The sequence below is a fragment of the Vipera ursinii genome (assembly GCF_947247035.1).
Source record: "Vipera ursinii genome assembly, chromosome: Z".
NCBI lineage: Eukaryota > Metazoa > Chordata > Lepidosauria > Squamata > Viperidae > Vipera > Vipera ursinii.
In genome coordinates this window covers 33,352,397-33,379,091 of record NC_139517.1, presented here as the reverse complement: position 1 = coordinate 33,379,091, position 26,695 = coordinate 33,352,397, and the positions used below count along the sequence as shown (strand labels likewise).

The 26,695-nt window shown below is 42.1% G+C and overlaps 1 protein-coding gene across 4 annotated transcripts; it reads right to left on the bottom strand.

Annotated features, from left to right (window-relative positions):
• Positions 1-501: 501 nt before the first annotated feature.
• SCRN2 (secernin 2) lies at positions 502-20,655 on the bottom strand. Of its 4 annotated transcripts, none has more exons than XM_083378136.1 (9): positions 20,513-20,655; positions 18,238-18,426; positions 17,464-17,645; positions 10,511-10,710; positions 8,118-8,333; positions 6,888-7,053; positions 4,081-4,261; positions 2,826-3,002; positions 502-1,689 (listed from the first exon to the last, which is right to left on the bottom strand). In XM_083378136.1, exons 2-8 carry the CDS (start codon positions 18,409-18,411, stop codon positions 2,844-2,846), a joined length of 1,278 nt encoding a protein of 425 aa, XP_083234262.1. In that variant the 5' UTR covers positions 18,412-18,426; positions 20,513-20,655; the 3' UTR covers positions 502-1,689; positions 2,826-2,843. The 4 variants fall into 4 exon arrangements, with proteins under 4 accessions (XP_083234262.1, XP_083234261.1, XP_083234259.1 ...); XM_083378135.1 differs by having other exon boundaries at positions 502-1,686; XM_083378133.1 differs by lacking the exon at positions 502-1,689 and having other exon boundaries at positions 1,970-3,002.
• Between the last annotated feature and the right edge of the window lie 6,040 nt (positions 20,656-26,695).

Below are 26,695 nucleotides of genomic sequence, written 5' to 3'. Positions count from 1 at the left end.
CCCTTTCTCTCCATGCTACGTGTCAGCTAGAATTGAGAAGGAAAAAATAGCTGCAGAGATGATCATTCTAAAGTTGACACATGATATGTTTAAATAAATGTAAATAAACGTAAGTGGTTCCGATAGATTAGACCAACTAGAACAGAACTACAAGGCTTAAGTTTTCCTTTAAGAACATGTTTATTGGCTACAAAGTATCAGCACAATCAAACCAAGACTAAAGTTCCCTCCAAACAGTTACAGTATTACATAGTTAAACTTCCCATTCCAGTACTATCAATCAACTATGTTCCTCAGAATAATTTGGCGGGCTTTTTAACATTAGGCTTAGCACCCAATCTAACAAACAGAAATGACCTTGGTTCCCACAGGACAGAGAATTGTTTAGGCTAACACAAAAATGCCACCTCCCTGTCTGGTGGCAACTGAAAACGAGCCAAAATGGCTTCATTCAGGTTCGTTGCAGAGTTTTTTGAGGATGCTTATCGTAAAACGTTGACATATGTTCTTTTCACCAGGTTGCCTCTGACAAGGGATATCCCTTCCACTGTACTAAGTACTGTAATTTCCCCTTGTATAACCTAGTCAAGGATTTGTTTAATTTCATAATGAGTTTCCCCTCAACCAAAAGAGGACCAAGTGCTTTCTTAGGAATTGGTCTTAATGATGACTCTCTGAGAGGTTTTAGCAAATTAAGTAACCTCCTTAAGTAACACTAGCTGCCTGCAATTAGTGCAGGTTCCAGTCCCACCAGGCTCAAGGTTGACTCAGCCTTCCATCCTTCCGAGGTAGGTAAAATGAGAACCCAGATAGTTGGGGGTAATAAGCTGACTTTGTAAAAATGCCACTTGGGCCCCCCCCAAATAAGCAGGCATATACATAGAATGAAGGCTATTGCTAAGCACATTGATTTGTGCTTCTTAGATTGTAAGCCACCCTGAGTCTTCAGAGAAGGGCGGGATATAAATGGGATTTAAAAAAATTACAATGAAAAACAGGATAAAATTTCCCCAACAAGTGAGGAAGTTTTAACTCCACTGTCACAGGATTTATAAACCTAACTACAGGAAAAGAAGAACAAAGAAATTTCGGTCCCAATTTCTTGCTAGGTTATTTAAGTCTTAAATATTTTGTTGAAAGAATTTCTCCCCCACCCTGAGAGGGACGCTTCTTATTGGCCTGTTCCTTGTAAGTTTTTGCGATTTGTGTTAGAGCCTTTTTAACATTAGTCCAAACAGTCTGCCATGATGTCACTCACTGATCTAAAGTTTGTGAGGAAGGTGGATCTTGGGGGTATTCAGGCATAGGAACGAACTCTCTGCCGGTGGCTATTTTAAATGGAGTAAGTCTAGTACTGCTGTGCACGGTATTATTGTAAGCCACTTCAGCAAAAGGCAGGTGGTTAGCCTAGTCAGTCTGTTGTTAGTCACCGTAGCATCTGATGTATTGTTCCACCACTGTGTTAGCTTGTTCAGCTGATCCGTTTGTGCTCAGATGAAAAGCCATCAAAAGTCCTTGAGTAGACCCAATTAGCTTGAGAAAGTCTCTCCAAAGCCTCGCAGTAAATTGAACTCCCCTGTCTGATATAATTGTCTTTGGAGTACCGTGGAGGCAGTATATATATTTCAGAAACATCTTGGTTAACCTCTTTGCAGAGGAGAGTCCTGAGCAGGCTATAAAATGAGCCTGCTTTGAAAAGAGATCAATGACAGTCAATATTACCATATTTCCCCTACTTTCCAGTAACGCAACAATAAATTCAATAGCTATCTCCTCCCAGAGTTGAGAGGGGTCTGCTAAATGCTGCACCAATCACAGTCACTTTTTTCATGGCAGCACAAGTGGCACAGTTTTTACGTAGCTTTCAATATCCTTTTTTATCCCCGGCCACCAAAATTGCCTCCAGACCAAATGCAATGTCTTTAGAAACCCAAAGTGGCAGGCTTGCTTGGCATCGTGACTGCACTGAAGTGCCTGAACTCTGAGGGTATTAGGGAGGTACAATTTAGAGCCCTTCCAGGCTAAACCATCCCATTGGGTCAGTAGGGTCTTATTCACCTGGAACCAAGCATGTTTTTAGCTCTTCCCTAAGTTCGGTTTGTCAAAGGGTTATCTGGCTCAATAGACTGTGTGAGCGCCTGGCCCCTAGTTCAACTTGTGACACTGATTGTGGCAACGGAATAATGTTAGTTCTGATAGATGAGACCAACTAGAACAGAACTACAAGGCTTAATGTTTATTGGCTATAAGTATTGGCATGGTCAAGTGAAATCAAAACTAAAGTTTCTCCAAACAGTTACAGTATTACAAAGTTAAGCTTCCCACCCCAGTACTATGCAATCAACTATGTTCCCCAATAGAATAATTTGGCGTTCTTTCTAACATTAGCCTCAGCCCCCAACCTAATGAACAGAAATGACCTTGGTTCCCACAGTACAGAAAATTGTTTAGACTAGCACAAAAATACCACCACTCTCCTCCCAGTCTGGTGGCAACCGAAAATGAGCCAAAATGGCTTCATTCAGGTTCATTGCAGAGTTGAGAATAGGAACAGAAGTCACCTCACCCTAAAGCTCAAGAGTTGAGAGTCATCTGAAAACAAATATTCCTTTCAGTAAGGAAACAAAAATTCATAAAATAAAGAAACCCTAGCTTTGCTCCAGTTTCATCTATGCAACTAAGAGAAGAAATAAATTCAACTCTACTCCTGCTGAGATCATGATCTGTTTTTAGACTAGCTCAGAACCCTTTATAGGCGTACCCTAAAAGAAGAAAAAAAATTTTAGACAATCTGTCAATAGTGCAAGGATTAAAACTAAACCCACCTGGCCATTAAGTCTACATCACCCATACATTTTGAGTTCTGCATCCACAGAATTGCAAAAAAGGCCAGCCAACTCTTGGGGTTTCACAGTGACAGAGCCTGTTGACACATTTTTCACACGTTCAAGAACTTGCTGCTGAAATGTTTTCATAGCCTCCTTTAGTTTCTGCTGCTCAAGCTGGGAATGAAGGACAGAAAGGATGGTATATGAACAGAGACTCATAAGATGCTGATTTTAATTACAGCATTGCTTTGCCTGATGAAAATTGAAGTAGATGAACTCCAAAACCTAAAAGCTGGGGGAAAATGTCAGGAGAATGCAATATGCTACAGGGAGTGGGGCCAAATCCTCATTCATACTAATTTAAAGTCTCAAGGTGAAACACAGAAAACAACAGAATGGAAGGTAAACAAACTAAAAATAATAGACATTAGAAGGAAAAGCAATAATAGCAAATTATAAAGCTTACTTTAATTCATCATCATCTCTACTTCTACGTTTCTCATGTATTCCCTCCTGGTCTAATGTTCAGAACTTTATCAAGAGTCCTTCGGGAGAAGGGCGGTATACAAATTTAATAAATAAATAAATAATAAATAAAAGAGGGGAAAAACTTATTTAGCTTTTCCTGATCAGTTTAGCTGGTGGTATTTTCTAATGGAAACATAGGGTTTTTAGGTATTTAAGAGAAAAGGGAGCAATTTCAGAGATGGTTCCTTTTAAATTTCTCAATAGTGCCTAAAGCCATTTAAGAGCAGCTTCAGCTGTAAGTGGACAATGAGCTAGAGGCAGTAGTATGTGAACAGTTCTCTGGAAACAGCTATCATGTTATCCTAACACCACGGGCAAAAGGCTTGTGTCTGTGGATTGGCTGTTGCAACTAAAATATCAGATTACTTATGTCAAACTAAATTTGTTAGTCTTGAAGGCAACTACAGTATAAAGAGGTCCACACACGTTCCACCAGGACTTCCATATCAATTCTCCAAGCTATTTGAAGCAAATTATCAAAAACAAAGATGGAATTGTAAAAGATCATTTGGTCAAAGCTCAACGCTAGTTCTACAAACCATGATGCTTAAATGTACCCAATAGAGGAGCATTCCAGGGCCCTGTTTCACAACCCAACAGCTCTTACCTTTTCACTCTAGCTAACTTCTGAATGCCTGTCAACTCAATCTATAGTAGCTTCTAGGAGAGGCAAAGCCTGATAATTTAAAGCTATGAGGTCTGCAGGAAATAAATGGAAATTCACCTGATTAGAATCCATGATTTCCAAGGCTAATTGATGTTGCTTGTAGAGATGGTGTCGACGGTCCACTTGACTTTGAAATCTTGGAGTCTCCCTAATGGGGTCTTTTTCACCAAAACTTGGTGATTTCACCTGAGGGAAGGGAGTAACATTGGGAACAAAGACAAATGGTTTGAAGATAGACCTGCCACGAAGAGAAAAATGAAGTCATTAGTGTGATATTCAAAAATCAGGCACTCTTATTAATTTAATTTAAAATCCCTAAAGCATCAAGAACAGGGGGCAAAAAGACTAACAGCAGTACAATCCAGCCAGTCCTTGAGTTACAGTGTATGACTCGAGTTATGTAACTCAAACTTCAAATGAAAGATAGTCGCTCTTTTTCACACACGTGCAGCATGCAATCTGAAGAACATAAAAAAATGGCTTAAGGCTAGAAAAGGTGAACAGCATCTGCTCCTACATTTGCCTTATTCCTTTCAACTTAAGCTAGAAATAATGAAGAACATGCTACATATTTTGCATCTATTGTAACTTCAAGGGGACTGTTATGAAAAGCTGAGGTTGGTAAGAAGAGATTTAGGGTCGTTCTCAGGTTACTGTTTTACACAGTGATAAGGTTAACAACATTTTCAAAACAATCCATGGGTGCATCAAAAGAGCTGGCATCTGCTTCATTGCATCAAGAAAGCACAAGAAAGAAAGTTAGACACTAGCTGCTTTAAATTGCCTTTGGAAACATGTCTCATTTGAAAGTAAAAATACTTGCTCAAATTTGTGTGCTGTCCTTTTTTCCGGGGGCAATTAAGCTGACTTTGTAATAATGCCGCTTGGGGTGTGTGTGAAAGCCCTAATAAGCAGGCATATACATAGAATGAAGGCTACTGCTAAGCTTGTAAGCCGCCCTGAGTCTTCGGAGAAGGGTGGGATATAAATGGAATTAAAATAAATAAATAAATAAAATAATAAATAATAAATCTTACACATCTGAGCTCAGAGAGATTCATTTCTTAGATGCATTGTTTCCAGTCCTAATTGCTATGAGATGTCTGACATTAACAAAGTCACAAAGGTATCTCAGCAACTACAGATAGTCCTCAACGTACGACCATAATTGAGCCCAAAATTTCTGTTACTAAGTGAAACATTTGTTAAGTGAGTTTTGCCCCATTTTACAACTTTTCTTGCCACAGTTAAGTAAATCACTTCCGTTGGTAAATTAGTAACACGGTTGTTAAGTGAAACTGGCTTCTCCATTGACTTGCTTATCAGGTCAGAAAACGTGATCACATGAGCCCTGAACATGAAAACCATCACAAATATGAGCCAGGTGCCAAGCATCTGAATTTTGATCATGTGACTATGGAGATGCTGCAACAGTTGTTAAGTGTGAAAAACAGTCATAAGTCACTTTTTTCATTGATGTAACTTTGAACACTCACTAAATGCACTGTTGTAAGTTGAGGACTTCCTGTAGTTTTATATAACATGCTGACGTTATGTCATCTTCAGCTCACCATGGTCGCAGATAAATGTTGTTCCAATTATAATAATTTAATAATTTGATTTCTATACCGCCCTTCTCCCAAAGGACTCAGGGCGGTGAACAGGGCAATACACAATAAAAATCGAATACAAAAATTAAAAAGCCATTAAACATCATGCCCATAAAATCAATACATATTAAATGCATATAAAATAGCATTCTCCTTTTCTCATGGCATAATTTTTCATTGACAGATGGGAGACGGGGATCTGCCCATCTTCTTCTGGCCACTTCAGGTTATTAGAGCAATAACTCTCTTGCCCTCACCCATTTGGGGGAACTGCCTTCTATGGATATCAGGATTTGCCTATGTATTTTCTGACCAGCACTTTCCAAAGCATTTGCTGGGCTTCATGCAACCTCTTAATATACACAGGTTAAGTATTATTAAGAACTCTTTCGAAAACATGGATTTAAAAAACAGAGGGCTAGCTCTCTTAAGAGATAGTGCCAGTGCTGTGCTGCATAGAAGAACAATTTAAACGGGGGCAAAAAATACAAAACAAAAAACCTGGGGTCTGCCAGGTGTGCATTGCTGGCTTTGTTCCCAATGAGTCCATTATAGCTTTTGTCTGCCTCTATCAATAAAGTATTTTATATAGTTCGGCTTTTTACTGTTCTTTTTATTTGGGGGTGGGGAATTTTTTTTTTGTTTTTTTACTATTCTACAGGCTGGTTCTGGATGCTGCAAGCCACTATCATTCACTGCCATTCCCATGCAAGAGTGCTTGAAAACAGAGCTTGCTCACTGCTGCTTACTCCTGCTTCATCCGGTGCTCATGGGTGTAACCTGTCAGCCAGGCTATTTTTGGACACGTGTTTAATGCTCATTCAGAAGAGTATAAGCTTAATACTACAAATAGCCAGATAAATAACAGGTACAGAACATCTCCATGAGTACAAACTGTTAAGTTGGACACATTGACCGATGGCCACATTAAGTACATGACTATGCTCACCCATCTCCAGATTACTCCATGTTAAACAGAAGGACCGTTGTTCCCACTAGTTGGTGACATGAGATGGAAGGGAACAAAGTCTTCCTTATCCACTAATTACTTTCCTTAATTTGCACCATATTAAAACAGAAGGAAGAGCCTCACCTGTTAGCTTTGCTACCAAGACAGAAAAATAATTTGCAGTGATGGCAACAGAATTTATGTAGTAATGGCAACATTTTTTTTTACATCTTGTAAATAGAAGGAAAGACTGGCTTTGCCCTATGTGTGCAGTTGGAGACTCATTAAACAAAACTGCTGCTCACCTAGAAGGATCTGGAGTGGCAGTGAAAAAATGGACACAAGGTAGAAGGGGATCTTGAGGGAGGACGGATACCATACTTCCTGTGGTACAGAAACCTTCAGAATCAACACAGATCCCACTGGCTTTGTCACTTAAGATGGACATAATTGTCTCAGCAGTAATCTGTCCTACAACGATAAAGAATGTTACATGAATATCAAAGGAGAAAGAACACCAATTGTCCCATCCCTTTAATTTTTTAAATATTTTTTTACATTTGTTAAAATTTATAGGTACCCTGAAAAGAAGGTACCATTATTAAAGGCACCATGGTAGATTTGGAGAACAATTCATGAAGGCTTTGAAGAAAGCAGACAGATGGGTGGGACACAATTTGCAAAAAAAAACCCCAAAAACACAACCCTCCAGTTGCAATGGACTTCACATTATATCCAAACGCATAAGATTTTAACTCCCAGAAGTCACAGTAGCCAATGTTGAAAATAGAAGCTGGAAGATACAAATTAGAAAAAGCTGCTCTGCATTATACCGGTATAGCACATTTCTGCTAAACTGGGATTGAGTGATTTAGATGATGCTAAAACACTTTTCCATTAATGTGGTGCCCATCAGATGTGTTGAACTTCAATTCCAAGAATTTGTTATGCTGGGAATTCTCTGAAATCTCACACATTTGGAGAGTACCAGAAACTCCCTTTGAACCACCTATCTCAGGGGTGTCAAACTCAATTTCATTGAGGGCCGAATCAGCATTGCGGTTGCCCTCAGGGGGCCGGGTGGGTGTGGCCAGGGTGGGCATGGCCTACTGGGTGGGCGTGGTTAAGAGTGCGTATGGCCTACTGGGTGGGCGTGGCCAGCTCTACATCGTTCGCATCAAGGGTGCCTATGGGGGCCTGGGCAGAAGTGGGACAGATCTGAGGGTCTCTGGCAGAAGGAGGGTCTCTGGGCCAGGGCCAAGGCAGTGGGGGCCGTTCCCTCACTGTTTCCAGGATGCCTTCGTGGGCCACATGAAACCACTTTGCGGGCCGGATCTGGTCCCCGGGCCTTGTGTTTGACATGTCTGACCTAGACTGATTCAATCAGTATTCTAGGAGCTGAAGAATTGGAGGGCAAGCTTGGGAACGGTTTCTTGAAGAAATCCCTAAGCCGCAGGATACCATTCCTTCAGATCCCCATTTCCATATGAGTTTGACCTCCAATGCCCTTTTCTTCGTATCTTTTGAAAGCCCACCTGAGTATTGATGCAGCAGCTTTTGGCCAGCACAATACCGAGCTTTGGCTGCCTCCATGCGGACAGGCTGATGGATCAGTGAAAATACTTCTGTGAAATTGAACTCTCCTTGACCATTCCACCATCCTTGCTCTTGAGCATGTTGTCTTAGACTCATATGTTCACTGGCAATGTCGGTACCAATAGTTAACTGGTTGGAAATGTTCCTGGCCCCTTCTGTGTGGTTGGAGGAAAGATAATACTGTTTACTAAAATATTAGAATTTGGTCTACTGCTGGCATAGTCTTTCTTATATGAGAACTTCTGACAGCCTTCTTTAGAAAAGGCATTCTCTTTTCTCCTCATGTCACACAGAAGAAATAGCAATAGCACTTAGATCTATTTACCGCTTCACAGTGCTTTACAGTTCTCTCTAAGCAGTTTACAGAGTATGCATATTGAGTCCTGTCAAGATTGAACTCCAGGCTGTGGACAGAGTCAGCCTGAAAATGCTAAACGGTACTACTAGGGCTCCATGGCATTTTTCATTTTTTTCAATAGCCTCACTTGGAATGTAGACCTTGACTTATGACCATGCTTGGGACTGGAATTCCAGTTACTAAGTGATGCACTTGTTGAGCAAGTCATCATGTGACTGGACCTAATTTTACAACATTTGTACCATGGTCATTAAGCAAATCAGGCTTCCCCAAATGATTTTGCTTGTTAGCTTCAAAAATGAAGAAAGACATGCTGAGTTTCTTCTAAGTAGTTTCCTTTATTGTTTCTCAACTATAGACAGAAATCTTGCCAAATTAAAGCAAAGTATTTGCAGTATTAAAGATCTCCCTGAGAATTTCTAGGGAGGAGCTGTTTTGACCTTCTTTCTCCCAACTAGCTATCTAAACTTTGCTGTCTCTAGATCCTCTGGAATGCAGCCCCTCCCACTTGGGAATCTGGACTGCTTTCACCACATCCGGTGGGAAGGTTGAAAATCGCAATCACATGACTGCATGCCTCTGCAACCATTAAATGTGAACGGATTGTCAAGCACCCAAACTGTGACCAAGTGACCATGGAGGAAAGTATCTGGCAGTCGAAATTTTGAGGTCAGATGGTGAGTCACTTTTTGTGAGGCCACTGTAACTTCAAACCGTTGTTAAACAAATGATCATAAATTGAGGACTACCTATAAATGCCATTCCCTGATCTTCCAGATCAGCAATCTGTAAAGCTAATGACAGCTGGACTCCAATAACATTTTGGATTACAGCCTGAAGAAATGTCTAAGCAGCTTATATGGATAGGAAAAGTTGTTTTCCATTATATTCTACCATTTTGAAATCTCAGGTTCAAATAACAGAAAGGCCCAAAAAAAGCAGAAAAATATTTATGAAGGATATAGATCAATCAATGCTAATTCTTGGAAGAGCATTCTTACAAATATTGGAATCTCCCAGGGAAGATCCAACACACGGCATTCCTTTATAATCAAAGGAGGAGATAACTGATAAAAAAAGACAGGAATCTTAATTTATCTTTATGGTAGCTTGCCAGGCAACTCATAAAAACATGTTTTCAACTGAGGAGCTTAACTTTTTGTTAATGGAATACAGAAGTAAACCTTGGAAGGGATTGAAGTAGAATGAGGATAAGAAATGGACAGATGACATCTCATAGATGGGCAAAGCAGGATTTTTTTTTGTCTCTGTGTGAAGGGGTATTTGGATTTTCCCTTAGGTTTTAAATCTTAAATAATTTTCCTTCTTGAAATGCAGGAAGTCACAGTACAAATTTGACAACTGTGCTGAGGAATGTTTGTAATTCTGTCAGATTGAGCCCCGGGACTGCATAAGCAGGGTTCTGCACGATTCTCAATTTTCAAGAAGCTTGTTGAGGATTTAAAAAGTCCCATGGCCCAGGAAAAATGTTTTAACCTAGGAAATGAATGCCAAATTATAGTAGAAAAAGCCAGTTTGGGCAAAGAGCAGGCATAAATTTTACAACCTAAATTTATGCATGGTTACTCAGAAATAAGGCCACTGAATGAAGTGAAACTTACTGACACATAAGCAAGAAGGTATAGTCAAAATAGTTTTTCTTTGATGTCATTATTAAATTTATATTTGTTTCAGGTCAAATAAGGTGGTGGATGGGGTTTGTACATTTCTGCTTTCTAACCTTACTGGAAATGTTCAACACTTAAAACACTTAAAATAATTCAAGGTTGAACCATGTGTTCCAAATCAAAATGGAGCTGTTTGGCGTTCAAATCATTCTTAATAAAGTTAGAACAAGATAAGGATACTCCTGATGAGATTGAAATATCATATTTTAAACTCAAAATCCTTTGCACCCTTCTGACGTGTCATAGTACATTCTTTATTTAAAAAACAGGTAAACCAAATGCCCACCTTGGATCCTCTGAGCCACCCAAAACTGTCCCGCTGTTTCCAACACCCAGGCTTCAGTACGGTCCGCCAGGAGGAAGGTATTATGGTAGACAAAAGGAGTTGGTGTCTCCTTGCAGCTGCCTCCTTGACCATAGCTTTCCAAAAGGGCTGTTATAACTTGGACTGCTTCACTGGCACTACTGCCCCTCTCCAGACCCAGTCTGAAATATAGCACTCATTGCTATCAATATCTCAAATGTGTTTATCAACTGCTTAATTAATATATTAATTTATACTTTTTAAAAAGCAACCTATTACTTCAATGTATATGATAAAGGGTCTTTGGGGGGAAGGAGGAAGATAGTTCCATGATAGAATGTCAATGGGATATAAATTTGTTCAATAGATTAAGGCAGCAACAGTATCATAATCTTTTCCTAGTTCACATTGCTGAGGAATATACACGATTCCCTGCATTCTATAGCAACCCTACATCATAAAATAGCTTCCAAAACCCATTTGGCTTTAGTCAGATTAGAGACTTCTTCAAATTGGAATTAGCTCTTGGTGACATCATGGATATAGCTATAGGGTTTCTTGTCAAGTTTGCTCTGCCTTGTTTCTCGATATATATTTTTTAAAGAAAATTCCCTTAGCCTACAGCAGGGCTTTTCAACCTTTTCACCCATTGTACCACTTTTAGGATATGGCAACATCCGAGTACTACCAGTCACCTAGCAAGGTGTCAAAAACTTGATGAAAAAAAAAAAGAAAAGAAAAAAGTGATGAAGTACAGATAGACCTCAACTTACAACAGTTCGGTTAGTGACTGTTCAAAGTTACAATGGCACTGAAAAACGTGCCCCCCAAGCCACAGCCAAGTAGGACACCTGCCTGTTCACCTGGCGGTGCTCTTCCTCCTGTCTAAGGTTTTCACTGTTGTCAGCATTTCTGTTGAGGATTGGCAGCGGGGGTGGGGTGGTGTTTGTTTTTTATTTTTGCCCCCCTCTGGTGGGTGGTTGCAGCAGGTTTTGGTCACTTCACATGACCCTGGGACACTGTGACCATCATAAATATGAATCAGTTGCCAAGCATCTGAAGGTAAATCACAAGACCCTGGAAATGCTGCAACATTCCAGCTGATTGGCGCTTCTTCTGGGCTCAGCAAAAGCGCCGGGATCAGCGCCAAGCTCCAGCTGGAGTCTGGCACTGATCCTGGCGCTTCCGCTGAACCTTGAAAGCCCTGAAACTCCAGCCATCTCTTGCTCAGGCTTGTGCAGTGCTGCTACCGGTTCAGCTCATTTCCCTCCCCCACTACTACATTTCTAGGATGGTCGCGTACCACCTGCCAGTTGCCAATGTACCACAGGTGGTACCCATACCACTGGTTGAAAAGCCCTGGCCTACAGCCTCGGATTTCTTAGTGGACCTTTATCTGAGAACAAATCAGAGTTGATTCTACTTTGGTTTTGGAAAACTCAACTAAGTTTGGTTAGTTGCTAGTCTAAAATCAATTAAATCAAATTGAAATTAACTAAGGAAATGTGGATGGATGCAAACTGTTGCAATTCTGAATAGTTACAGTTACAATTAAAATCATAACAATTAATGGAAAGCCAGTTTAGTACAGTGGATAAAGTGTGGCCTAGAAACCTGGAGACTGGGGAAAAATGGCAGATGAAAGACAGCTCTACAAAAGGACTGACAGAGCTGACAACTGCAGCTGAGAATAAGAAGCCAATAAGTAGATCAAGACTTTCAACCCTCTCTGAAGAAGGAAGGAAGGAAGGAAGGAAGGAAGGAAGGAAGGAAGGAAGGAAGGAAGGAAGGAAGGAAGGAAGGGAAAAGGAAAGGAAGGATGGAAGAAAAAAAGAAAGAAAGAAAGAAAGAAAGAAAGAAAGAAAGAAAGAAAGAAAGAAAGAAAGAAAGAAATCTGTACACATTTCTCTCCACACAGTTGCTCTTCATGAGGAAGCTGCAAAGGACGCTGAATTTGCCATTCTTGCTCCAGCCGCAATGAGAGACTTCAAAGGACACTAAATTTGCACTTCCTTTGCTAACCATCTTTGGAAAGTGCTTAACTGCTTTAAAGAAGTAAAATACTTTCAAAATGACAAGACTGGAAATACTGAGTGAGTACCTTCAATCCTTAATATTAAGATTTTGAAATAAATTTTAAAGAATAAATGCATTTTCATGGGAAAGAAAAAATATTTTCAATATTGGATATGTAACAAGATAAACAATTATAATGGCATTTGAGACTTTGTGGAGGAATTGTTGAAGGACTTTGATCTGACTTCAACATATCAGTATATTGTGTGCTTTTTGAATATTCTGTTCCCAGAAGAAACTGTTATACCAATAGATGCTACTACAGAAAAATATTTGGAACAGAACTTATCTGACATAATTGTGAACAACAAAATAAACAAGAATCTTTCACTGGATATCCCCCCAAAAATTGAATGAGGCTCTAAAAATTAAGAAATAAAAATGCTAATTCAAGAGAGTAATTTGAATGTCTTACTTACTGGATTCTTAAGGAGGCTTGTTGAAGTTTTGAAGGAATTCAAAGGTCAATAATCATTTGAATGAATTAAGGAACAAGATAATTTTATACAAAAGGAAGGAACATAAAGTTATTTGATCAGACTTAAAATGCGGCATGCTATATTGGGAGGTTCATTCCGGACTTCTGACATCTAAATTGGTAAGGATGTTGGATATTGGATTTGCTTACAATGAAGAGCTATGGAATGATGAGTTTTATTTTTTTTAAATAATGTGATCACTTCAGAGCTCTCTTTGGACTGTGGGTATGTCCAGTTTTGAAAAGATGCTGTTTATTTGACCTGCCTAGTTGAGTTATGGGTGAAGACTTTTAAATCTGTTAACTAAGATGTGGAGAGACAGTAAAATTGGTTATACTTCACCTGATGAATAAGTCGCTTTCTTGAGTTTTTCCTTTTCTTTTTTTCTTTCTTGCACTTCTTATTCTTTTTTCCTATTTCTTTTTTGTTTGTATTATTTTTGCTATTGTAATTAAAACGTTTAATAAAAATACTTCTATATAGAAGCCAGGAGGCTCTGAGTTCTAGACCTTCTTAGGCATAAAAACTGGCTAGATGATTTTTGGGCAGGTAACTTTTTCTCACCTCAACTCACCTTACAGAGTTATTGGGGAAAACAGGAGGAAGGAATACGGTTAGTCCTCAACTTAAAGACCACAAATCAAGCCCAAAATTTCCGTTGCTAGCAAGACAGTTGTTAAGTGAGCATGCCCCATTTTCTGACCTTTCTTGCAAAGTTGTTAATAAAACCACTGCGGTTGTTACTTTAGTAACATGGTTAACTGAATCTGGCTTCCCCATTGACTGTGCTTGTCATAAGGTTTCAAAAGATGTTCACATGACCCTGGGACCCCGTGATTATCATACATACATGGCAGTTGTCAAGCATCTGAATTTTGATCAAGTGACCATGGGGATGCTACAATGGTTGTAAGTATGAAAAATGGCCATAACTCACTTTTTTCATTGCTGTTGGAACTTTGAATGGTCTTCAAAGAAATGGTTGTAAGTTGAGGACTACCTGTATTATTATTTATTATTTATTTATTATTAATATTTCTATACCGCCCTTCTCCCGAAGGACTCAGGGCGGTGTACAGGGCAAGAATAAAACACAAAGCTACAAAAATTAAAAAGTAATTAAATACATGCCCATAAAAAACAATAAATACATTAATAAAACCCCAATAAAATGATACTAAAAAACCCCACCAATCCCCCCTCAGGCCAGGCCGGCTTGTTCGAACAGGTATGTTTTCAGGTCGCGGCGAAAGGAGCGAAGATCGGGCGCCGTCCGGAGCTCAACCGGTAACTGATTCCATAGCTCCAGGGCGCCCACAGAGAAAGACCTCCCCCTGGGGGCCACCAATCTACATTCTCTGACCGGTGGCACCCTGAGGAGGCCCTCTCTGTGGGAACGCACAGGGCGGAGGGAAGTTGACGCCGGCAGCAGGTGTTCCCTGAGGTACTCCGGACCCCTGCCATGTAGGGCTTTAAACACCATGACTAGTACCTTGAATCTCACCCGGAAGACAACTGGCAACCAATGCAGCTCAGGGAGCAGAGGTGTAACATGGGAGTATCGGGAAACTCCCAACACAACTCTCGCGGCTGCATTCTGTGCCAGTTGGAGCTTCCGGGTGGTCCTCAAGGGCATCCCCATGTAGAGAGCGTTGCAGTAGTCTAGTCGAGAGGTCACGAGCGCGTGAGTGACTGTGCATAGATCATCCCGGCTTAGATAGGGCCGCAACTGGCGCACCAGGCGAACCTGGGCGAAAGCCCCCCTAGTCACAGCTCCTATGTGGTCTTCCAGGGTGAGCCGTGAATCTAGGAGGACTCCCAAGTTGCGAGCCCTATCTACGGGGGGTAATAATTCGCCCCCCATAGAAAGAGATGGAATGTCCGAATAAACCCGGGATGAAGGTATGCAAAGCCACTCGGTCTTGTCGGGGTTGAGTTGAAGTCTGTTCCTCCCCATCCAGACCCGAACCGCCTCCAGGCAACGGGACATCATGGTGAGGGCATCACTGGGGTGGTTTGGGGTCGAAAAGAAAAGCTGGGTATCATCAGCATACTGAAGATACCCAACTCCAAAACCACGAATGATCTCACCCAGCGGTTTCATATAGATGTTGAACAGGAGAGGCGAGAGGACCGACCCCTGAGGAACTCCACAAATGAGAGACCTCGCGGTCGACCTCTGCCCTCCTGCCAACACCGACTGCGAGCGTCCCTGGAGATAGGAGGAGAACCACTGTAAAACCGTGCCTCCCACTCCCAATCCCCTAAGACGCCGCAGCAAGATACCATGGTCGATGGTATCGAAAGCCGCTGAGAGGTCTAATAGGACCAGAACAGAGGAATGCCCCCTGTCCCGGGCCCTCCAGAGATCATTCACCAGCGTGACCAATGCCGTCTCCGTGCTGTACCCGGGTCTGAAACCCGATTGGTACGGGTCTAGATAATCCGCTTCATCCAGGACCAGAGGGAGCTGATGTGCCACCACACTCTCAACAACCTTCGCAAGAAAGCGAAGGTTGGAGACAGGACGAAAGTTGTTCAATACAGCTGGGTCCAAGGCAGGCTTCTTGAGGAGAGGCCTCACCACCGCCTCTTTCAAGACAGCGGGGAAGCTACCCTCACTCAAAGAAGCCGATATAACTGCCTGGAACCAACTGCGTGTCCTCTCCCGGGCTGCATAGACCAGCCAGGAAGGGCACGGGTCCAATAAACATGTGGTGGTGCTCAGCCTCCCCATGATCCTGTCCACTTCCTCCGGAGTCACAGAATCAAACTCCTCCCAGGTGATATCGACAAGACCACCCGTGTCCTGCTCGACAGACTCTGCCCAGTCAGAATCCAGACCGATCCGAATCCGAGCGATTTTGTCCGACAGATGCTGGTTAAACTCCTCGGCACGACCCTGCAAGGGATCCTCCCTCACCTCCTGATTCAGGAGGGAGCGAGTCACCCTAAACAGGGCGGCCGGGCGATTATCTGCAGACGCGATAAGGGTGGCGAAGTGGTTAGACCTCGCCTCCCTTATCGCAGCGAGATAAGACCTAGTGTAGGTTCTTAGTCGCAATCGATCAGATTCGGATCGGCTGGATCTCCAACCGCTCTCTAGGCCCCGTCTCCGACGCTTCATCTCCCGGAGCTGCACGGAGAACCATGGGGCTCGACGGGATCTGCACCGGGTCAGGGGCCGCAGGAGTACAACTCGGTCAAGAGCCTCAGTGGCCGCCCTTTCCCAGGCTTCCACTAAGGCATCTGCCGAGCTGTGAGCAAGGGAGGCAGGTGGGGACCCCAGCGCCGCCTGGAACCTCTGGGGATCCATTAGGCATGTCACTGCTCTTGAGTTTTTTTATATCCTCATCAGATGACATTGCTTTGAGGAAAGGACCTAAAGTGTACCTATCCTATTAAGCATGTGGGATGGTGTCAGCCTACAGACAGGCAAAAATAAATGAAGGAAGGCAATACTAAAACTCATCTTGTGCCACGTAAAATTTTATAGATGAAACTCCGCACCTTGAATTGCACCTGACAAATAGTGACATTACGTGGACATACTCAACTGTATCCATAACTATCTACACCCTGCATTCTGGGCCAACTGCAGCTTCCAGAAAGATCTTCAGACAACCCATATAGAAGATGATGGAATAGCCCAACCAGGAGGTAACTAAAGCATGAGTGAGGTCAAGCAAAGTTTCTCAATCCAGGAACACAGGGAGGTGCTTATGCGGGACATAAAGTTAAAGAAAATCCATACATTTTAGAATCAAATTTAGAGAAGGGAAAGAACAAGCCAAATGTTATAGTTTGTTTCAGATGCTTGAAAACCTCAATTCTTAAGGAAGCAAGAGGCATACTTGTGGTATGCAGGAATATACTTGGCAATCATAAATGCACTGCTAGCCTGCCACTTCCCCATGCCCCAATCTTTTAGGTTTAGTGCAAACATTTCAAATTTTGAGAAAAAAATCACAATATACAGTAGTTGTTAAGAGGATGCAGCTAGTTAAAATACTTATTCTACTGAAAGGCCAAATGGCAAAATAATTTGCCTGAAGGAGAAGAAAAGATGGGAAATTGACCCACAAATACAAACTTATTCTTCTGAACTTACAGTTCAAACTCAGTTCAGAAATCATGGTTAATGTACGAATGTGGCCTTTGCCTGAGTCTGTCTTCCTATCTCATCAGTAATAAAGCAATTTAGTTCTGATGCTAACTTGACAGGAGGCCAGAAGCAAAGGCAATATTAACTCATAATGCTCAGTGACGATGCAGCATTGTGGCAAAGAGCCTAAATGATACAGCTACAGAGAGGCAGAAAATATGCAGGTGTTGGGTGTGGGTTCTACAAGTCACGCAATACATCACATTGCTTCCTACCTGACAAGATCCATGCCCAGTAAGGCTTCCTCCTCCCCAACTGGCTCTCGACTCCACACACCTTCATTGCCAATGCAGACACCATGTTCATTGGCACCCATTTCAGCTCCCCACAGCCAGGCAGGGCGACTCAGGATCACTGCATGTGTCTTTTCTACCTGATCCACTTCGATATATGTACACTGTGGAGAAAGACAAGCCACATACATCAGAATTCTGGAGGTTTAATTCTTGCTCTATCTCCAAGCCTGATTTACCATAACATGTAAGACAAAGTCCCACTAGGAAGAATGAAATTACAAACTTTTCTCAGGTCATGAAAACCTCATAAATGTCACAAAATATGTCATGAAGAGCCATGCTAATCTGAGGATGCCTTTAGTCTTTTTACGTGATTAGGCAAACAGCTACTTACTGTGATTAAAAAAAATACAAGGAAAGAGCAAGAGCTACTTTACAGGGGTACTATCTTTGGAAACAAAAATACTTTCCTTCTATTTAAACACAACTTTCCTCTCAGGATGGGTGTGTTTTCCTACAAGACTGCTTTGGATGGATCTCATTATTATTTTTTTCCTTGATCACATTTGGAATGTGTTGTGCCCTTACCTTATTTGGAGATTTCATGCATCAAAATTGACAAGCATGTCAGTCCATGGTGAATGAACTAAAAGGTTGTGAGCCATTTTTTTTATTTGAATTCCTGCACCTAGCCAATGAGGTTCGAATACCCTTTCCAACCAACCTTCTCTCCAGTGACAGATCTCAACTCACCTGAACCTTTGTCCCTTTGACATGACATCCAGCTGGAAAATAGACAACCTCCTGAACTTCATCTTTTGGCCGATCTGAATTCTTGCCAAAAATGATCTCTTTGGCAAAAGAGGATGGGGGAAGTGAGACAAAGCAGTCGCAGGAAGATGGTACAGCGGGGTGAAGGCTGGCCATTGTATCTGTGTAAAACTAGAAAGAGAAGGTTGAATGTTGCAATTTTCATTTTCTGTTTTTTTTAACAAAAATCTTTTCCCCTATATTACAGGAGATCATCTCTCATTCCACAATCAATAAAAATGTAATCAAAACTAACTGATTGGCTCCAGATATTTAAATACCTTGTTTTGTTTGAGAGAAGAAGGAAACCATCACTACCAAAACAGAACAATTGACAATGGCCTCTAGACTAGAATTAGATGGACGTGACATCATGACATGTTACTCAAAAATGGTGAGTAAAATACTTTTATATCACACTAGAGCAGGGGTCGGCAACCCGAAAAAGGAAAAGAGCCACTGGGAACCGGTTCCATCACACATAAAAAAAAGTGGGAGCTGCGTGCGTGCGTCCATGCACGCGCATGCACAAAAGTTTTGCGCATGCGCAAAATGGGTTTTTCTTGCGCATGCGCGGACGCGCGTGGTTGCCTTTTTTTTATGTGTGATGGAACCGGTTCCCGGTTGCGCGACGGTGACGGCCCGTCTGCAAAGCTGCCGCTTTCGGCAGCCTGCAAACGTGCTGCGGCAGCTTTCGCAAGAAGCGGCGCCGCTACCCATTCCGAGAGGTGCACGTGCAGCTCTCCGAACAACCGTAGGTGCGCACGCACCTCCCCAAACCTCCCCAAACATCGGCAGGTTTCCGTACCTCCGCGCGAACGGGCAGCGGCCCCGCTTCTTGGGAAAGCTGCTGCGGCCCGTCTGCAAAGCTGCCGAAAGCGGCAGCTTTGCAGACGGGCCGTGGCAGCTTTCCCAAGAAGCGGGGCCGCTACCTATTCCGAGAGGTGCGCGCGCACCTCCCCAAACCTCCCCAAACGTCGGCAGGTCTCCGTACCTCTGCACGAACGGGCAGCGGCCCCGCTTCTTGGGAAAGCTGCCGCGGCCCGTCTCTAGTGACTAGAGACAATGAAGATGAACCTCTAGCTGGCTTCTTGCAACTCATTCTACACTTAGAGCAGCTACATATCCATCCAAAAAAGCAGTCTAAATAAACAGGATCTTTTTTAGTAAGGATTCAATTCTTCTTAAACTTCTTGAAATCATGAATTAATTGGCCACAATTGTCCTTAACCTGTAAACCTAACATGTTCCAAACGACAATGTACGAAAAGTTTTCTATATGAAAGGATTTTTAAAAATGGGTATTACTGGGTTGTTTTATCTATGCCACGTAGTTTTCATTACATTCCTACAGAGCTTTAAACTAAAGAATATAGATGAGATAATATGAATACATATGTCGGGTATTTCCTTTTGAATGCTCTTTAAAACCACCTTTCTAAATAGGATTTGGCACAATTTCTTCCTTTAATATCAGGGATAAATTATATATTTGTCCAATCTTTCTTTTTGGCCTTTCTTTATTCTCCTGCTACGATCTCCTACTCCTTGGGCATCTTAGATTTTGTGCACTGCATCAACAGCAACAATCCCCACTTTGAGGTGCAAAAATAAAAATTCCCTCTATCTCTTTCCTTGTGGAGAATATGCCTAGATATTGTAGCAAATCTTCCTTTGCAATGCGACGCACCTCCTTTGTTCAGCGCAGATCCCCTTTAAGGTCTCTCCTTAAAGTTAACCTGCAGCGATAATCCAGCCCTCCTTTTGACATTTTACCGCTGTCAAGCTGCCTTCGCACCATAAACAGAGCTACCAACCAACCAGTTTAGCCTACTGTCGTGCGCAAACTCAGGTCACGTGGTTATTTTTCGGTCCGGAGTCCCGCGAGAACAGAGTGAATTGGATCACAAGTGATTTAATGAATCTCAGGTGTACGTGTCCTGCAATCGTACTTTTTGGACTTTCAGTTCCCTTCCTTTTTTTTTGCAACTAATGAACAATCCGCTCCATTCATCTACTTTTGAAATAATGGTTCTTGTTTATTAGGAGACTCCCCTCTCCATTCCACTCATACCAATACAAACGACTAAGATAAAGCAACGAAGCATTACAAAAGTCGTTTCCCGTCCGCGTGTGCTCCCGCCCCTTCTGCACCACCCACGGCTTCTTGACTACGTTTTCTTCCAGCCCCAATTCCTCTCTAGCGCTTTCAACTCACCGGAGATCCCTTCAACTCTGGACCCTATGCTTTCTTCGGGCTTTCTGGATCTATCACGGCCCGGGCAATAGGCGAGGGAAATACTTGGCCACGTTGACCATCAAACTGAATTACCCTGGGATCTGGCCGGAAGTTGCAAAAAGTCTTTTTTAAAAGAGAGAGAGAGAGAGTCAGTGAGTGAGAGCGACGCCAGGTGGCGCCAACAGACTATATTCAGTACCGAAACCTTCCCAAACTGGTCCGGCGGGACGTGCTACTGATTTTTGGATTAAAAGAAAAATTATTTACCCAGAGACTTTTCCAAGCTGCCTGTTTGTAGATATCTTAAACTACAGTCACTCATCAGGTTCAGAGTCTGGCGCTGCAGCTTCAATTATTCTTGATGTTTAGGAAGGCAAATCTCTTAAACAGCTCCGCGGCAAGGGAAGTTGTCTTTGGACTTGGCTCCGGTTCAGATCTACGGCGGGCAAGAGAATTTACGCTCCGTGTAGCAAATGGACCACCCTGCTGCCCCCCTCACATCCTTCTCTTCCCCTTCAAGGAGATATACGTATTGCTTAGCTGGCTGCATTGCCGACCCCTGCTTTTCCTTGGGTATGAAACAGAAGAGTAAAGGTTCTATCTGCACTTGAAGTAGGAGGAGGAGAAAGATTACATCCTTCCACAGAGTGATTGTCAAGCCCTTCAAGGCAGGCCTATTCAGGAAATAGAAACTACGCGAACTCCTGAAACTCCATTGTTGTAGGGCATTGTTTCTCAGTCACGGCCCCTTGAAGATTTGGGCTGGGGCAGGGGTAGTCAACCTCTGCTCCTTTATGACTCATGGACTTCAACTCCCAGAATTCCTGAGTCAGCTAGTACCCCTGGGCTGAAGAATTCTGGGAGTTGAAGTCCACATATTCAAGCAGCCCAGATTGAGGAATACTACTGTAGTATTATAAGCTATCATAACAGAATGTTGAAAGTCTGGCACAGTTTCTCTCTCCCTCTGATTTACCCCAAAGAGAGCCCATGGGATAATCATGGGTTCTTCCTTCTGTTTTTCTGAGCTAAGCTGATGTTTTCATAAAGCTACCGTACACAGGCTGCCTAGATTTATAAACTGTTTAATGACTGAAGTTACAGTGGCAATGAAAAAAATGAGTTATGACCAATTTTCACACGACTATTGCAGCATTCCCATGGTCATGTAATCAAAATTTGGGCACTTGGCAACTGGCTTATATTTATGACAGTTGCACTGTCCTAGGATCATGTGATCACCATTTGTAACCTTCCCTGGCTAGGTTCTGACACACAAAGTCAATGAGGGAAGCCAGATTTGCTTAGCAACCATATGATTTACTTAACAAAAAAGTCATAAAGGTAAAGGTTCCCCTGCACATGCGTGCTAGTCATTTCCGACTCTAGGGGCCGGTTCTCATCTCCGTTTCAAAGCCAGGACATGTCCGTGTTCATGTGGCCGGCATGACTAGACACCAAAGGCACACGGAACGCTGTTACCTTCCCACCGTAGTGGTCCCTATTTTTCTACTTGCATTTTTACGTGCTTTCGAACTGCTAGGTTGGCAGAAGCTGGGACGAGTAACAGGCGCTCACTCTGTTACGCGGCACTCGGGATTCAACCCGTCAAACTGCCGACCTTCTGATTGACAAGCTCAGCGTCCTAACCCACTGAGCCACCTCGTCCCTAAAAAAGTCATAAAATGGGGCAAAACTCACTCAATAACTGTCCTGCTTAGCAATGGAAAGTTTGCGCTCAATTGTGGTTTTAAGTCAAGGACTACCTGTACTCTAAAAAAAATAACTCCCAATTCTTTATGGTGGCAACTGGAAAGCTGCTTTGCAGCCAGCTGCTCTATAGTAAAATTGCTGTGGCTTCATCACCAGGCTTAAATGCTGCAATGCTTCAGGCACAAGTGCCTTGTATCTTGTAAGACTTTTGGAAGATTCTCAAGAGTGCCAAAGCTATGAGGGACTATTGTATAGCAAGGATGCTGCTTCTCTGTACAATTGAACTGCCCTCTGCACTTTTGGTGTCAAGTTAAATTGGCGCAACAATCTTCTGGTAAATTACGAAAGACATTTAAAGCACCTCTCTGGCTTTGCCGCTCCAATGCCAAAGCTGCAAGGGGGTGTTTGTGACACATTAGAAAGTTTCCAGGAAAAGCACTTCACAGGTGTTAAAGTGGCATCTGTCCAGTGGTCTTCAAAAGTGCACTGGGCCTATGTTGAAATCACACCCCTGTGGGATAAATACTGGAATGCCTAAACTGTTGGGATGTTGCTCAGTGCATACAGAAAGAAAAGTAGGGGGGAAATGGCTCTTTAGCCCTTTTGTTTGGGAATTGGATCTTGGGGGAACAGGTCAGCAGGCACCCCAAAGCTCCATTCTCCTGCTCTCCCCACTTCTACCACTTATATGTTTATCAGAGAAATAAGAAAGATAGTTTGGACAGAGTAAGAGAACCCACTGCAAAAGAGAGGGGGGGAGCCTTAAAATGAAGGGCCAGGCACTGTGACAGGACATACCTGTTCTAAGCCTCAAGTGGTCAATACAGCAGCGTAGGCCGTCACCCCTAAACCTCCCTTCACATGATTTGACGCAAAGGCAGAAAGCACCACCTCTACAGGGGCCACAATTGAGAATGCCTGCATCAATATTCTCGACAAAGTCATTGGCTGGGTTTGCATAACTCACTTAGATGAGGGAGATAAGTAGCTAGATAGGCTAAAAAGAAGTTGAGTTGTTTGGGATGTTTAATATTGTAGGAATTCAGCCCCCCTCTTAGCATACTGTGAGAATCAGGCTATCACAATAAATCATAACTTGGTTTATTTGGTCACTGCATGTTAACACAGAAAGCGTGTTTTCTTAATCTGGGTTTGGTGTGTTGTGTACAGTCATCAATGAGTTCCACAGAATCTACCTACAGCAGTGACAAGTAGCAAGCAACAATTGTATTAACATGTCCTTACATCATTCCACAAATGGTATGATTGATATCACAGTGTGTGCTGTATGTTCCTAAATCAAGTCATTTACACAAAAACATCAAGACACACCTTTGTCATCTGCTTGCCCCCATGGATGCCCCCTTGTCTCAGCCTGGTGCACTAACCATTACTTAGCACTAATTTGTTCAAATCACCCATCTCTCGACTAGTGAGCTTCAGATATGTTGGATGAATTATGCCAGTTTTAGGAGCTGAAGCCCAATTCATCTGAAAGGCATTAACTTAGAAAAAACTACTTTAAGATATCCCTTCACATTTGTCCATTGTATTCCTGGGGTGGTGGTGGTGGTGGGAGGAGATTAGTTTCAACTGGCCATTGGATCTTGGAATTCGGTAGGTGACATTTTCATAACCTCTCCACCTAATTATCCAGAGTTGGTGTTGTAAAGATGAAGAGAAATCATATATTCACTGGCATTGCTTTAACTCATAGAGAAAAGAAGTACTGATAGATCAATAAAATGATTGCATTTTCCCAAGCTTTCTTCCCATTCTGTCCTATTTCTGTTTCACAGATTTGAAGCAAACCTCAAAGTCAACCATTCGCTAACATGGTGTGCAAACTGCATATCAGCCTTATTCAACATGGTCTTTAGAATGCTAGTTAAGAAATCTGGAGGTTGTAATGCCAATGTATCACAAAATACCGTACTAAAATAGTAACACATGTACCATGTCATTTTTGGTAGTTCAGACATGTTTCAGTCAGGTTTGCAAAGAACGATGGCCTCATGGCTAGATCCTGGTTTTTGTTCTCTTTTATTACAGTTTATTCTCATCTCATAACAGGATCTTGGTTAGTGTTTCATATGGTGCCATCCAGAGAGAACTTTGAAGCAAAGATCCTCACTTAGCAGAGTAGGAGGATTCTTTGCCGTATTTTGAAGTAGAAGTTTTAAGTTGCTCTGATTGTCTAAAGAAGGACATATAAAGCATTTCTAATTCAAACTGTTTTGAGTTCAAAGCATCCCCTTTTGAATAGGAAATAATGGTGTCATCTGTTTTACATTTGATATGTACTGTTTTAATCATTTTAGAAGTGTTGACTAATAAACAATGTTTTTAAGCTTGAAATCTTCAAATTGAACCAGTTTAATTTCCTGTCTCATAGCTGAAAACAATTATTTTAGAATATATATTTTTTAATCTAGTGTTTCAAATACCACTTTCTGCTACCTTATTGGAAGCTTCAACATTTGAAAGAAGAGCTGAGAAAATCCCAGGACACTGCTAATCATCATGGGAAAAAGAAGGAAGAGACATGGTACACGTTCTGGAATGGAATCTACTAAGTCGACAGCTATCTAACAAGCAGGCAGCCAACTCCTGTAAGTATTCTCTCAAATTCCTCTGTTGGATATGATGCTTTAGAATAAATTTACCAGCAGAGATTGAAAGTCAGGAGTTTGCAAATCTCCTCTTCAGTGGAAAAGAACTCTCACCTGCACGCGCACACACACACTCACTCACAGTTGCAATCTGCTCTGCAGCTGCACAGTTAATACAGGATGAGGGTGTGAATACTCACCTGGTAAACTTACAGAATGAAAATGTAACTGACTTTCTAACTAGGTGAAATCTGCTGACAGCACAAACAGTTCTATCTTTGACTTGTTGCCTTAGTTAACATCTAAATGCACTCCTTAAATATTGAGAACCAGCCAACTTAAATATTGAGAACCAGCCAAATGATAATCGTGCTAAAACACAGGTCTCCTGTATAAAGTTTGCCACAAAGCAGCCAGTAGGGAGGACATGGGCAACCTTACCTCTACACCTGGGAACAGAAAGAGCAACCATTGGAGAGAACTGGCCACTTCCCTGGGAAAGTGTGAGAAACAAGTCTCCAATAACCAAAGGAGAGAGACATTTAATTGTAAATACCATCTACAGTCTAAACAAATTTAGTTAGTTTAGTTTAGTTTATTAGACTTATATACTGCCCTTCTCCTGTAGGACTCAGGGCGGTTCACAAGGTTTTTAAAAGAAACAATACCACAATTACAAAATTTAATACAATTAAAATGATTATATTAAACCTTGAATATAAAAATCTTAGTTAAAAACCAATTAAAACCCCAATTAATACCCTCAGTCCAGGCCAGAGAGCTCGAAGAGCCAGGTCTTCAGGTCCCGGCGGAATGAACTGAGGTCAGGGGCAGTCCTCAGCTCTACAGGCAGCTGGTTCCACAGGGCAGGCGCACCCACTGAGAAGGCCCTCCCCCTGGGTATTGTCGCCGGCAATCTTTTACCGGCGGTGCCCTGAGAAGACCCTCCCTGTGGGAGCGCACAGGATGAAGGGAACTTGATGCCGGCAGCAGGTGCTCCCTCAGATATCCCGGACCCAAGCCATTTAGAGCTTTATAGGTCATTCACCTTGCAAATATTAAATAATAGAGTAAATGGAGGCTGATGGAGAAAAAAAGAACAATTATCTTAAAGTCAGTTATTACATTGCTGAGAAGCAGCTGACTGATTTAAGCAGGCTGCATGGCTTACATCTAGCAGAAGCTGAGAACAAATTTTATTTACAATTCCCAGTATGTTTAAAATAAGGTGTTTTCTGCTTCATTTCCAATCTTCGGATCTACAACATGTATTTTGTTCAGAGAAACTCAGCCCATTCCTAAGTCAATCTGGCCAAGAGAGTATTGCCGCTTTAAAGGAATAAATGTGTCACTCTAGATATTCTGACCCTGAATATGACTGCTCAGACTCTACCCACAGCAAGACAGTGTACAGATGACCTTCTGAAAATAAATCTGATTAATTCTTTTAGTACTCTGCCAAATTCAGAACAAGCTAATATTAAAAGACTGAACAATTTGGGAGAAACTCCAGTGGCAACACGCAAAGTAGCCAGACCTCTAATTAATCTGGTTTTATCAACTACCCAAGACAGTTTCCATCACTTTAAGAGGAGACCTATTGAAATGGTGGTCCCCTCCTCTGTCCTATGGAATCTAGATAGGCCAATATTGACATAGAGCCACTAGAGCAGGTCAAAATCCCTCCACCCTGCCCCACATTGAAATAGCACAACATTTAGAAACTTCAAAGAATAAAAAGCTGGATGCTTGCTGATAGTTAACGGGAAGGTCTTGATTTCCTAAAACCCTGGGAACTACAACCTGAGTCAGGTGATGGCTGCACCAAGAATATGAA